This window comes from Oreochromis aureus, linkage group 23, assembly GCF_013358895.1.
Source record: "Oreochromis aureus strain Israel breed Guangdong linkage group 23, ZZ_aureus, whole genome shotgun sequence".
Taxonomy (NCBI): domain Eukaryota; kingdom Metazoa; phylum Chordata; class Actinopteri; order Cichliformes; family Cichlidae; genus Oreochromis; species Oreochromis aureus.
Window position 1 is genome coordinate 34624916 of NC_052963.1, and position 14163 is coordinate 34639078.

At 42.4% G+C, this 14163-nt stretch overlaps 1 protein-coding gene across 2 annotated transcripts; it reads right to left on the minus strand.

Moving 5' to 3' along the window:
* Window positions 1-820: 820 nt before the first annotated feature.
* Window positions 821-12459, minus strand: map2k2a (mitogen-activated protein kinase kinase 2a). Of its 2 annotated transcripts, XM_039607108.1 has the most exons (12): window positions 11903-12459; window positions 11698-11807; window positions 11289-11499; window positions 9432-9578; window positions 9194-9271; window positions 8142-8193; window positions 5577-5701; window positions 4769-4982; window positions 3405-3469; window positions 3250-3311; window positions 2666-2711; window positions 821-2551 (listed from the first exon to the last, which is right to left on the minus strand). In XM_039607108.1, the coding sequence occupies exons 2-12, from the start codon at window positions 11784-11786 to the stop codon at window positions 2441-2443; spliced, it is 1200 nt and encodes a 399-aa protein (XP_039463042.1). In that variant the 5' UTR covers window positions 11787-11807; window positions 11903-12459; the 3' UTR covers window positions 821-2440. The 2 variants fall into 2 exon arrangements, with proteins under 2 accessions (XP_039463042.1, XP_031582602.1); XM_031726742.2 differs by having other exon boundaries at window positions 11698-12459.
* Window positions 12460-14163: the final 1704 nt, after the last annotated feature.

Here is a 14163-nt window from a genome sequence, read left to right on the forward strand (position 1 = left end):
TTGTTATCTGGGTGAAAACACCCTTTTTTTGATGTCAGAGGAGATAGGCCTGACTACTTTAAGCTTATAGGAAGATAAAACTAACTAATTAATTTCCAAGGTGTGCAGAAGACAAATCTGTGAACACAAAACTTAGCAGTGCTAGCGCAGCAGAAGACCACACTGGGTGCCACTCTTGTCAGCTGAGAACAGGAAACTGAGGATACAACTGACGAAAATTGGGCAACAGAAGAGTGGAAAATGTTGCCTGTTGTGATAAGTCTGGATTTCTGCTGCAACATTCGGATGGTAGAGTCAGAATCCTGCCGTTAACAGTTTAGGCTGCTGGTGGTGGTGTAAATGTGTGTATGTGTGTGTGTGTGTGTGTGTGGGGGGGGACACGGGGGTCATTACCTGGCACACTTTGGGCCACGCTGAAACGCTACAGCCTGACTGACTGTTGTTCCCAACCATGTTCAGTGTATTCATCTTGGCTGCTTCCAGCAGGATAACACACCATGTTAAAAATCCCAACACGTTTTTTTGAACGGCACGAGTTCACTGTACTCCATAGCCTCCAAAGCCACAAGGTACCAAGCCAATAAAGCACCTTTGGGAATCAGTAGAACATGACTACAGGAACTGCATGACACCATCATGTAAATATGTCCCATAATCTAACCCATGATGAGTATTTGTAGTTTCTTTACTTAAGGCATGTGTGAAATTTAACAAAGGTCCAACTCAGAATTAGCAATGTGTACCTAAGAAAGTGGCCAACCAGTGTGGATGCATAATGCAAACTTTAATGTCTGCTATAAATGACAAGGAAATGTTGCAGTACATTCACAAATAGGTTTTATTTTAATTTTTTTTTTTATACATTATAACCATACCCAACACATTTTATATTATAATAAAATGACTCTTGTCATTTACATAAATCAAGGATTTGTGTATTAAGACTGCAAAATAGTACTGTAATTTTTGTATATAGCTTTGTACACATACAGGTGACAATGCATCCATTTTGCTCTTTACAAATGCACATTATTGGGGGGGTGGGTGGGGGGATAAGAAAGGGCAGCCATAAGCAGAGAATACAAGAGCTCTAGCAAGACAGCAGGATAGCAAGTAAAACCACCACCAATACTGACCTGGGTTACAATGCTTGGTCAGACCCTTTGTATGACTTGAGAAGTCTGATGTCCCACTTGAAGTCAGGTTGTACTTTTAACAAAATTAACTGGGTTTAATCACAAGGAAAAGCATTTTAGCAATAATTCAACCGAAATCTTTCAAGAGCTAGCCTCCGGGTTGGCTGCATCCAAGGAGAAAGCTCAGAGCGCCACATGTAGCGGTACGGTGAAAATATAAACACCTCAGGGGGAAAGTACAGACAGACAACATAGAGAAAGAAAATGTCAAATAAGCCAACATGATTGAAATCTCTTAAACATTGCAGATTCAGGATTCTGATAAAAACACCACCTAATCATCCCCATCATGAATTGGGAAACCAAATACACATACAGTATTAGAAAGATAATAAACCATGCGATATCGTCCCATGAATACATTTTTGTTTCCTCAATGTCAAACACATTTTGGCATATAACGGCATGTGTGTCCTCCCATGTGAGACCGAGTGTGGGATGCAAATTGAAATAAATGCTGAAGAAATGATGTCAATCAGCACTTAGATCACTGACTAAGAAAATGAGAACATTCAAATTACAGTTTCACACTGTTCATGAATCTGCACACAAGAAAAAGATCAACCATCAGAAAAAAAAAAAAAAGAAGTAGTAGTTGTGAGTACCCTCTTTGGTTTGTGACATTGTTCATTTGCCAAAAAAATGAAAATGACTCCTTACACGCTCATTTGCCCTGGATTCTACTCTCAAACTCGATTATTATATTGGAGGTAATTGCAAGAGAACCTTTTAGCATTTATGATTCTAATTAAAGTAGCTGCATTTACCTTCAATAAAAGCAATCGCGAGTTTGCAAGTAGATAATATGCTTGGAGTTCCCTACGATTTTCACCAAATCTCTACAGCAGGTTATTTAATAAAATACAGTCCCATAAGCCATCACCCATTGCCATAGAAAAGGTTAATACAGAATATCTGACAATACAAAATAAGTTTGTCAATGCAAATTTAGCTGACACACTGGCAGCCCTTCAGTGCTTTACATCCTCTGTAGCAGTGTGGAAAAATGAGCTGTGGCTGCTCTCGACACTGTCGTGGTGAAGCTGTGGTCTTACAGTACAATGACTCAATGGGCCCTGCTGCTGGTGAAGAAATAACTGGGGAGGGGGAACAAAAACTGTTTGAAGCTATAGCAACAAGAAAAAAGTGCCAATATGTGTGAGAGCTTCTGTGCGTACACGTACAGGATATGCACGTGTATGCACAGAGGTCCCGAGACGTGGCAGGGCAGCGTGGGAGCCCGGTCACTCGGCGCCGCGGGTGGGAGTGCTGGGCTGGTTGAGGCCCATGGTTTTGCACAACCAGCCAGCAAAGTCCACTTCCTCCACTTCTGATCGCTTGATGAATGTGTGACTCTAAGGAAAAATGAAACTTCAGTTTTTATTGTTATCAAAAAAACTAAACAAAAAACAGATGGGTTAAGTATCGCATTAAAAATAATAAAATTAAAATAAATATTAGGGGCCCACCATGAGCATCTTCAGATCTGCTCTCTCAGCTGGGTTTTTAATCAAACTGCAGACAAAAATGACATAAATATGTTAAACATAAGTGAAATATATCCTCCTCCCCCTGTATATGCAGAGGGTTAGATGCTACAAGGCCTTGTTCGGTTTCAGAGTTCACCTTAAAACACAAATTACCGTGTATGCACGCATGTTCTTTAGTAGTTTTGACATCAGCCGCAGTGCATTATACACTTTACACAAGACTGATGTAGAAACATGTGCAGCAATTATCTGAAACAATATCTCCGTATTCATAGACTTTTTAAAGGTAAAGAAAAGTAGATACTGTTCTGGACTATTAAGGCAAAAACTTTATTTTTATCACTATTCCAGACGGGATCTTTATCAGAGTGTGGTGCTGACTTGTTTCCCAACCACCTCAAACCTGCACAAGCACAAAAACTACATGCATGCATTTAATTACAAACAACTCTTGCAACAGGTGTGTGAAGCAATTTGGAAATGTCACAGTTTTCTGAATAGCTTCCTTTCATAATTCTTTATGAGCTCAGAAAAGAAAGGGAAACGTCACATTCGGTGCTCACCATTTTGTCACAAAGTCCTGGAAGTCACTGGTGAACACACCAAGCGGCAGTTTGGGGGGTGGCTGAGGAGGAAGCAAGAGTTCAAGATTATACACTGACTAAGGAAAGATGTGAGTGTTTGTTCATACTGTGGAAAAAACAGACATTGCTCAGACCTCATTGACAATGTAGTCCAAAAGTTCAAAGATGGCCATGGCAGGTCTACTGTCCATCGCAGATCCTGTGGGAAAAGAAACCGACACAATCTCTGGTTAGTCTTCTTTAGAATACATTTACATGCTTTAGTTTTATTTTTACTGTGCATTTTCTCAAACTGTACAACAACACAGCAGCTCTTGTGCTGCCAAAATCTCTGTATGAGCGCTTGTCTCTTTAAGGCAGCCATTATACTCTGTTGCAGACACCAACAGCTGACACCAGGGCTGAGTAATCATTCCTGAAGTCTGCATGTGTATTTGGGGAATTGTGATGTAAAGTTCAAGTTTGCACATAACCATTTTTTTTTTTTTTTTTTTTTAAGTTTAGGTACTGTGAGCCCAGTCGTCTCTACTGGACGACTCAGCTGTCGTGTAAATCTCTTCAGCAAGGCTAGAGACTAGTTAAGTGCAGAGAATGTGTTTACCTATGAGGATCAATAAAGATGTTTTTGGCTTTATTCAAAATTCCAAAGTTGGACCACACAACCAGAACGGGATTGCTCTTTTCTCCTGTGGACGCCAGACAGGTTAATGCATGAAAACGATTTCATGCATTACTGTTGCTGAATTATGAATGCACTGTGGGGGTTTTGTTAAAAACATGTATACCATTGGAAGTGTGAACACAGACAGCCCAGTTGCACAAAAGGCTACTCCTCACCCTGTCAAAAGTCACTATCTTCAAATTTCCACATTTTCTGATTGTCCATTGCATTATGATTTTGACATAGCTGTGACCTGTGAGTCAGCTCTGAGCATACAGTCAAAGTAGAGTCAAAGTTGGCATGTTAATTGGCAGCCAAAACTGCCAATTAACATGCCAACTTTTCCACTGCTGTGAGGACAGGATTGTCAAAAAAACCCAAAACAAAACAAAACAAAACAAAACAAAAAACCTTACCCGCTGGGCTTCCAGTTCCTCAGATGCTAGGAGTGCATAAAGACTCTAATGTTTGTTCTTAAAGCCAACAACAGAAAATTTGCCACGATTTGCTTGCGGCTAAGATATTTCAGAGTTCACTGTGAAGCATCCACTCATACACTGCACGAGGCCACGCCAGAGTAGCTGCTAGTCAAGCATTATGGAAAAGTGTTACACACTGGCCTCGGTAAGATTAGGAGCAACGTTGGCTTTTGGGAGAGTGTAACTCCCTTCGTTGCGGACTTCACAAATCTTTTGCATACACAAAACCATAAACAAGACACTAAAGGGAGGAGAAAACCCACAAAGCATAATATGAGCTCAAATCTAATCTAATGTCAAGTAATCTGCATAAGTTTATAGGCACGTGTGTGTGTGTGTGTGTTATTGCCCTTCATACCACTTATAGGCCTTCCGGGTGGTCTAGGCCTCTGCATGTTGACGTGAGGCTCTCCCTCAGCCCCATCCATAACGGCCCGTCCGAAGATGGCCTCCAGTTCTCTGGCGTCTGGTGGGGGGATGGGGTAGCGGCCAATCGCCAGCTCTACCAGAGACAGACCCATGCTCCACACGTCAGACTGAACCGAGTAATGAGTGCCCTGCAGTCTCTCCGGCTGTTGAGAAACACATAACTACGTCACAGAGAGCCGGTGAAGCCAAGACGCCAGGCAGGAGAGAGGGCTGGGCGGGGAAGGCACAGGAAGTGGAGGAGAGGAGTGGGAAGAGAAGAGGAGGGGGGTGTTATGGCAAGCAGAGGTGGGGTGTGGTTAGGGCAAGAGGACAGAGAAGAGGGTTTGGCAGGAAGTGGACAGCAACTTTGGACTGTTTTAGGGGTGAGCAAGGACAGGTGTGTGCGTGCCTGTGTGTGTGTTTTAGGAATTGCAATCAAAGGGCAAGCTTCTCTGCACCAGAGGTGCTTTTTTGGGAGTAGGATGGGACACAAGCAGCTTTTGGCACTGCACCCACCAGGTGTCTAAGAGTGAGGGGAAAGGACAAGAAAGCTCAAGCACAGTTGCCTCCCTCATTGCCAAAGAGCCCTTCCTGGGTACAGCCCGTGGTTCTTGGCAGGGGAGTGAGGGAGGGCCAGAGGAAAGGAAGGCAGAGGGTGGGACCAGAGAACAAGAGCCATGTGAGAAGAGTGGAGAAGGAAAGTGGGGATAGGGCCAGAGGAAAAGGGGTGGGGGCGCAGGCGCGCAGAGCTGACTCACCGACATGTAGGAGCGCGTTCCAACAAAGGAGTTGGCCATGGAATCTATGAGCTGGCCGCTAACACCGAAGTCGCACAGCTTGATCTCCCCACGAGAGTTGACCAGTATGTTGGAGGGCTTGACGTCTACATGGCAGAGGGGACATGGACAAAAACAAATGCGCATTACATTTACAAGAAGAGGCTCTTCTTCATACTGTGTCTCATCTGTCATTCCTTACAAGTTTCTGTATGCAAGAGAAGGCACAGATTTATTACTAAATTATACCTAAAGAAACAGACTGCTGTTTCTTTAGGTTCTGAATGTTTTGCACGCTTATGTGCAAAACATTTAGGAATTGTCATTTTCAGAAATAATACCATGAACATTTTTTTTATACAAAGTGCAGAAAACAAGGAAAACAAATGAATACTTGGTGTGACCAATTTGTACCTTTAAAAATAGAATAATTACTCCTTGACACACACACACAAGCACAGTTTTTCAGTGTGTTTGTTGCAGACTGTTGCAGACATGGTGATAACATGGTTTTTCTGTGCATTTCTGTGCCTAATCCCCGACTTGCTCGAAGACGTAAAGATGTGGAGGCTACAGCAGCTGCGGCACGTTGTTGTTTTTGTTGCCCCCAGACAATTCTTTAAGACTCTGGCTGTTTATGTCTCTAGTTACCCTATGGTACTGCGACATGGGCAAGGATTTAAACATCTTAATTTCCTAAAACTTTTTGCACTGAACTCTATAGAGCTTTGTGAACGTGTCTGTAAAGCCCCCTTGCTTCATGTCTGAACGAGCCCCAGGTCACCTTTCTCTGCTTTGCTCTCGTGAAAACTGCACATGACAATAAAGGCACATCTATCATGGCTGCTTTTATTTTGTTTTGTCTGTTTCTTTCTCTCCATCATGGGGATAATTGAAGCTATAAGGAACATAAATCTGACCCAAGTATGACTGACAGAATGACATGACTAGTTAAAGTTAAATCTGTTCAACCGAAGAAGCCAACCAACACTCGACATACTTAGGTTTGCATCCTGGTATCTTCCAATTCAGAATGAGCCAAGAAAGCAACACAATCCATCTTGTGGATTTCTCTTACATGCTCAAGCTTCTGGAACTCAGAAGCATGACGCTATCACATGTTATCCCATCACAGCCTTTCCTGGATTCTGGAGAGAAGTCACGCTCAAAGTTGAGGAAAGAGTGCAGCATAAAAGACTGCATTACTTGCAACGCATGGACATCATGGCCTGCAGATTCATGTGGCTATAACAGCTCATTATCTCACAGATGACTGGTGACTCATGTCTCACATTCAAAATGTGTGCAATAGCACTGTAGTCCATACATGCTCGTCCACACAAGTTGAACTAGGCTGTCCGATCAGCCTGTCCGCTTCACAATTTCACTTTGCAGTAATAAAAACGACTAAAGCGATTCTCTGGTGATTCCCTGCTACAAGAATACTGTGATACATGTAGGGAAAACATTTCCGTGCATCTACTGTTTGTGTCCCAGTTTTTATGTGAGACAATACCATGAACCTACGTTTTCCACGATGGATAGAAAACGGCTTCTTACAAATACCGATCGTTCATGCTTCATAGAAATATTGAAAGCAGGACTACAGTCTTCCATGCAGGCCACGGGTGGCATGTACAGAGCTCCCAGCTCTTGCTGAGTCCCTGTTGTAAACAAGCCCAGTCCTCCACATATCCAATTCATCGCTGAAAAACATCCTGCAAAATAATGGTGTAGGACTGAGCCCTGCAATCTGTCCTCTGCGGTGTATGACCCCCTCCCACCGACCAAGGACACGTGAGGAGAGGCTGAGAAAGAAATGGCATGAAAGAGCGGGAGAAAGATGGAGGGAGACGCGGAGGGAGGGGTCAACAGGGTGCGGTTGCTCTATAATCACATCTGAGAGGCTGTAATTACCGCCTGAGCTCACAGACAACTCTGTCCTGGAGTACCACCGACCCTGTAGCACTGAAACTTCACTGCACGATGCATTTCTTGCTGCTCCCTTTCTCAGTAATTTTCACAACAGCACACCCATGTGTCCTCACTTGTGTGCAGAGAAAAACCTGGTCTCGTATGTGCACAAGTGTGCTAAAGCTCTTAAGATGCTGACGCATGTGAAGGTAGAGCCCTGAAGACAATTAATACAAATTCAAATGAAGAAGTACAGATACTACTGGCGCCCGTTGACTGAATGTGGCGCATTTCAAGTGGTTACACTAACCAAAGAAGTTCAGACGTCCGGAAATACCGATCAGATCTAACGTCCAAAAAGCTTTATCTTACAGAAACTATAATCCATGGTCTGAATCTCTCCTGGACGTCTGTAAGAAGTGTCCACAAAAACACCGATAACCGATTGTCAAATGAGGCTGATGTGCCACATTTTTTATATTTTATCCAGCGCCAAATAATTCTGTTTGTAACACAGTGATTTCATAAACTCCATATTTGGGATTTATTATACTGCTGAGATTTGAAAGTGTTGCAAATGAGATTTTGACCACAACTGTATTTGTATTTACTGGGACTCAAGAACAGCATTACCTCTGTGCATGATCTGGTGCTTCTCTCGCAGATATGCCAATCCCCTCAACACCTGTAAAGGAAAAAAAACACCCAAAACATTCAGTTTACAGACATACAATCTAGGAGTCCACACACACACACACGGGACTCTGCTGTGCATTGAACTTATGCATTATTGGACAACACACAGCTAGTTGAGCTAACCACAAGCACAACCACAAAGAGCAGCACACATGCAAAAATAGGCACAACCCTTTTGTTTATATTGCTGCCAAATTCAAACAGCAACTATATTTAAAAAGAAAAAGGTGTTGGATTAAGTTGCTCTGTGGTCATAATTTCAGCAACCAGCATACATCCATATGCTGTCCACAATTACAGGTGGACAGAGAGGATTCATTTAGCTCAGTATGTGACTACGGTCACTGTCTCTTAACCGTAAGTGCTGTGCAGAGCATCTCATATCACAGATCAATGTTGACTGTAAAAGTTTTCCTTTGATCTTCTGGATATAAAATATTTGAATTTCTTCATTTTACCCTAGTGGACATGTTTAACATTTTGTAATAAATAGGGTATGAACTTCTCAGTTATAACAGAAAATCTGCTTTGTGGTCAGAAAGGCCTTAAAGTCCTCGAGTCCAGAGTTATTTTCACATATCACCTCCAGTCGTAAACCTTTCTAAACATTATCTGACGGGAGGTGCATGTGAGAACGTGAATGTCCGACAAAGTCGACACTTTAACCACCAGCTCCCAAAGAGTCTGACTGCTCTGATTTTTGGAGATTACGGAAAGAATGCAGAAAATATTCTAATGAACATAAATGCAGTGAGTCCTGCCTCAAATCATCAGGGAGCGCACTCGTCTAAACCAGAGTGAGAATGTGACCCGCTGTGTGCTACACATGATCAAGAACAATTTCAGAAACTTATCAGGCCAGACGCTCCTGACAGAGGTCATGTGTGAAGACTTCTGAAGCGAATCACATCTTACAGCCTATAAATAAACACCTAAAGCCACAAAACAAACAAACAAGAAAAAGAGTAAAACATAAATGGTGTACGTACAGCTATGCTAACTTTTCCAAGGATTTCTTCTGGGATTCTTCTGGCTTCCTTAAGAACCTGGTCCAAGGATCCACCATCCTGCAGAGACCAAAACAGCCCACGTTAAGACAGACAAAACTGCATGTAGCTCTGTGGGAACGTGTGTGTTGCACAACATAAGATTTCTCAGATGCTGTGATTCACAAAAATCGATTCCAGTCTCACACAGAAATCGCAGCTAACAATCTTTGTCTCTCACCATGTGCTCCATACAGATGCTGATCTCTCCATCGCTGTAGAAGGCCCCATAAAAGCCCACAATATAGGGTGAGTTGCATTCATGAAGGACCTGCAGCTCTCTGATAATCTGGTTTCTGATGGCAGGTTTGATTTCCAGGTGGATCAACTGATGAGAAAAAAAAAAAAACACGGAAACGAAATACTGTTTTAATGAAGCTGCATGCAGGCGATGCAGTTACACTTGTGGCACTTTGTTAGGCACACCTGCTCGACTGCTCATTAAAACACAAATAGCTAATCACCAACACACGGCAGAAACTCTGTGCATTTAGGCATGTACTTGTGGTCAAAACGAGCTGCTGAAGTTCAGACGATAAGAATGGGGATGAAAGGTGATTAAAGTGACTGTGAACATGTCTGTCATGGTTGTCGGTGCCAGGCAGGCTGGTCTGAGTATTTTAGAAACTGCTCATCTAATGGGATTCTCCCACACAACCATCTCCAGGGTCCAAAAAAGAGAAAACATCCAGTGAGCAACAGCAGTTCTGAGCAAAAATGCCTTGCTGATGCAATGGGCGTAGAGCTTTGAGTCAATGGGAAGGCAACAGTAACTCAAATAGTCACTCATTGCAACCAAGGTATGCAGAAGATCTGACTGCACAATGCTTTGAACCTTCAAGCAGATTGGCTACAGCAACAAGAACCCGCAGCGGGTGCCATTCCTGTCAGCAAAGAACAGGAAACTGAGGCTACAACTTGCACATCTCACCAAATGTGAAGAGTAGAAGACTTGGTCTGATGAGTCTTGATTTCTGCATTTGGTGTAAACAACACGAAAGCACGGATCCATCCTGCCTTGTATCAATGGTCCACGCTGCTGGTGTGGGGGACATTTTCCTCACACACTTTCAGTCCCTTAGTACCAAATAAACACTGTTCAAACACCACAGCCTACATGACTATAACTGCTCACCTTGTCTATCCTTTTATGCCCACAGTGTACCATCCTCTGATGGCTGCTTCTAGCAGGATAATGCAATGTCACAAAGATCACATCAAACTATTTTTATTTATTTATTTTTTTAAACATGACAGTGAGTTCACTGCAGTCAAATGGCCTCAACAGCCACCAGATGTCAATCTAACAGAGAACCTTCGAAATGTTGTGAAACCAGAGATTCACATCATGGATCTGCAGCAGCTGCATAACACCATCATGTCCACATTGACCATAATCTCTGCAGAATGTCTCCAGTTTAGAAGAACTTTCAACAAAGGTTCAACTGACATCCACAGGCCTCGAGCCTGAGCTCGCTTAGACTGCTGCTGCCACATCTGTATGAAGTCTGGATAACTTACTACATTCATGCTTAAATACCCACAAAGAGATAAATACTAAGAGATAAGTATTTAGTGTATGAATCTACACTTTGATAGTGTGAAAGAAAATTTTAAAAAGTGTAACATAATGGCAAATATCTTGCGTAAAAGCACACAAGATAAGATGATACTTGTGATAAGGACGCCAATGGGGTTTGTCGTTTAAAAAAAGTGAAAGTAACATAAACAAGACATTTCACAGTGGAAAAAAAATGTGTCGGCGCTCTTTGATAAGCTGAGCTATGCAGCTCAGGCGCTGCCAATAAAATACCTCAGGCGCATCGTTGACATTTACCTGAAGCATTTTTCTTTCTGAACTTGCCTTCAAAACTAACCGTTTTGTTGTAACCGTTTTATTGTTTTCAGTTCCCTTGTCTTTCTCCAGAAAGAGGCGTTTCCAGACCTGGTGCACTGATAACATCTTAGACTTGAAGTGGAATGCAGTTTTTTTTACTTTCACTTGGAGAACAGCTGTTAAACAATCATCATTCTTCACCTTCCGAGCCATGACCAAGCCCGAGGGTTTGTGGCGGACCTTGTTGACCACCCCTCCGTTTCCTGCGCCTAGCTCACATATGGGTTCGAAATCTTCATCCTTCAGCTCCCCGACCTGGGCTTTCTGGGTGAGAAAGGCTTCCAGCCGTTTCCTCTGCTGTTCATCCAGGTCCAGCTCCCCCAGCTTCTTCTGTAAGGCCTCGAGGTTGGCTCTGCAAGGAGGTGGCATTTGGTTTAGCCGAGTTCCTTAAAAGGAGTGAGAATTAACATATGCACCTCCTTATACGGTGGTGCAGACACGAAATCTTGTGCAACTCCAGTAACAGCCAATTAACTCGGTATAAGGACAAAGCAATTCATGATTCAGTGGTTTAACACAAGTAATCATAAGCCACAGCAATGCTACTTACTCAGATGCAGCATCAATGGTGTTGGAGGTGGCCTGTCCCTCTCCAATGGGCGTAATGTTAAGGGGACCGGGTTTTCTTTTGGGGCCCATTTCAATAACAACCCGAATCGACTTTGTCCAAAATTTAAAAATAAATTAACGAAAAAGGCAAAAAAATTAAAAAAGAAGCACAAAACTGCAGTGAACTGGGCTGCTGCTAGCCTCACCTTTCCCTCGTGTGAAAGTCAGTCTTAAAAAGCAACAGGATCAGCTCTAGTATAACTTGGCTAGCTAACGTTAGCTAAGTTAGTGCACTTTCGGAAGCATGTCACTTTGTTAATCTGGTAAAACCTATCACCCCGATGTGCTCTTTAAAAGTCAGACAGTTTCTTCGGTTTAACTGACTTATAGAATTCGAGGTATAGACATTTCTGTCACTCAGCTTCTTCTTGGTTTTCTACCTGCTGCTGCTAGCCATTAGCCACCTAGCTGCTGCTGCTAACTAGCGCTACCTCCTGCAAAATCGTGCCTTGCGCCTCTCAGTCCGAACCTGCAGCCGCCTCTCACAGCACACGGGGCCGCCCGCCACGCTTTTACCGGCAGCTACACCGGGACACCGACTCGGCTTGTTTCCCTAAGCGAGAGGGCGGGGTACGAAAAGTAAATCCGTCCGTGATACAGTCCGAGGTGTGGGGTTCTCAAGCGGCTAATACAGGAAGCAAGCAGCTGCCTGCAGCATCAGACCTGACACCAAGAGGGAGAGCCAGTGATAAATAGCGCGAGATTGCCTTTGACAAGTTGATACGAGATATGCAAAAAAAAAAAAAAAAAATCTCATTGGTGGGAGGGTGTATGACATATGCAGTTTGTGGTAACACCTCCAGTACGTTGTTGTTAACGAGGAACAAGCTCATTTTAACCATATGTCATCTGCCCTGTGCAGCTTTGTGTATTTATTAGTAATAAGTAAACACACAAGAACAGAAGAGGCGGGCACTGTTTGCTGCCATCTGCTGGCGGTGGTTGACAATAACAGGCTCAAGTGAAGATTCATTTATTCTTAAATCAGAAACGATCGTGATATGAAACTAAAAATATAAAAGACCCCACCTGGGAGCGATTTTCTTCTTCTTAATTGTACATCGCAAAAAATTGTATTTGACAGAGTTTTGAGAAGGGGGCGGGGGCCGGAGTGTTGTAGGTTTTACAGTTTAAAAAATGATTTTTTTTTAGAAAAATGTCCATATATACACTAATATTTTATGGGGTCTTTTTTGGCCATGCTTTACCGATCAAATTCGATTGAGTGGCTTTAGAGTCATCTTGTCAAAAAATCAAAAAGATCTTCTATTTTGGCATGAGCTTTCTATTAAAATAAATATGTTTCATATAACGTGTACCCGTGTGGAAAAACAAACCACGGTCATCTATGGCCTAATGTTAATATATCAAATGACTGAATCATTCTCTGTTATTGTCTTTTGTCTTTTACAAACACTAAATACCACAAGTTTCCCCAGATTTCCTGTGCAAAAAAGTTTTTTTTTTTATGAGTACTCGTACTCATCAATAAAATATATGGTATAAACAACCAAGCAGATACCATTTTTAGATGGCTCAGTTTTCAGCACTAACATCCTGAACTGTGAGACAGAACACTATATATAATAAGTATCACACTATCATCTGGTTATGGACAGGAAATGAGTACATCAGAGGTACAGCTCAGGTCGATCGCTTTGCAGATAAAGTTAGAGAGATGATCTGGACATGTACAGAGATAATGATACACTGGACAAAAGGTGCTGAATATGGAGTCAGCAGAGGAAGAGGAGGAGGTTCATGGATGAAGTGAAGGAGGACACACAGAGGGCTGGGGTGACAGAGGAGGATGCTGGGTTAGGGTAGGAATAGAGATGATCTGCTGTAGTGACCTCTAAAGACAGCAGAAGAAAGAAGAGGAGCACTTATCATGTGTTTCTTTTGTGGGAAAAAAATCCTGACAGTCTTGTGATCTGCTGTGACTTTTTAATATATCGTAGTCAAGTTCAACATCACTATGATCAAAAGAAACTCATCAATGAAATTTGTAATATTAAAATATTTACAAAATATAGTTGTAGTTGATGGATCTTCCTTCCAAGCAGACATGTTCTTATTATTAAAGGTCACTTGATCAGATAAATGACACATAAAAGAGATAGTTTGTTATTAAGATTAAGCAAACTGAAAAAAAGACACATCAATCACACTAAGTAAGTGCTGCCCAGCGTTTAACACATAGATTTCAGAGTTCCACATAAATGACCAAACCTGCCAAACTCTAAAGATATCTAAAGCTGTGGGTGACTGTGTTTGATTCGGGTTTTTAAAAGTTTTTTCAGATGACCAATAATGTGTCCAGAACTGGCTGGTCCATCAGAGTAGGGGCCCAGAGCACCAGAATTTCATCACAGCATCTTTAAATAACTCTTCCAGCAGTTTGTCC

Excerpts from the sequence above, each read along its gene's own strand:
- map2k2a (XM_039607108.1), bottom strand. The coding sequence starts at position 11,786 with ATGGGCCCCAAAAGAAAACCCGGTCCCCTTAACATTACGCCCATTGGA. Across the intron at positions 11,500-11,697 it reads ACCATTGATGCTGCATCTGA|AGCCAACCTCGAGGCCTTAC; the intron begins GTAAGTAGCATT and ends ACCTCCTTGCAG. Across the intron at positions 8,194-9,193 it reads TTGGAAAAGTTAGCATAGCT|GTGTTGAGGGGATTGGCATA; the intron begins GTACGTACACCA and ends TTTCCTTTACAG.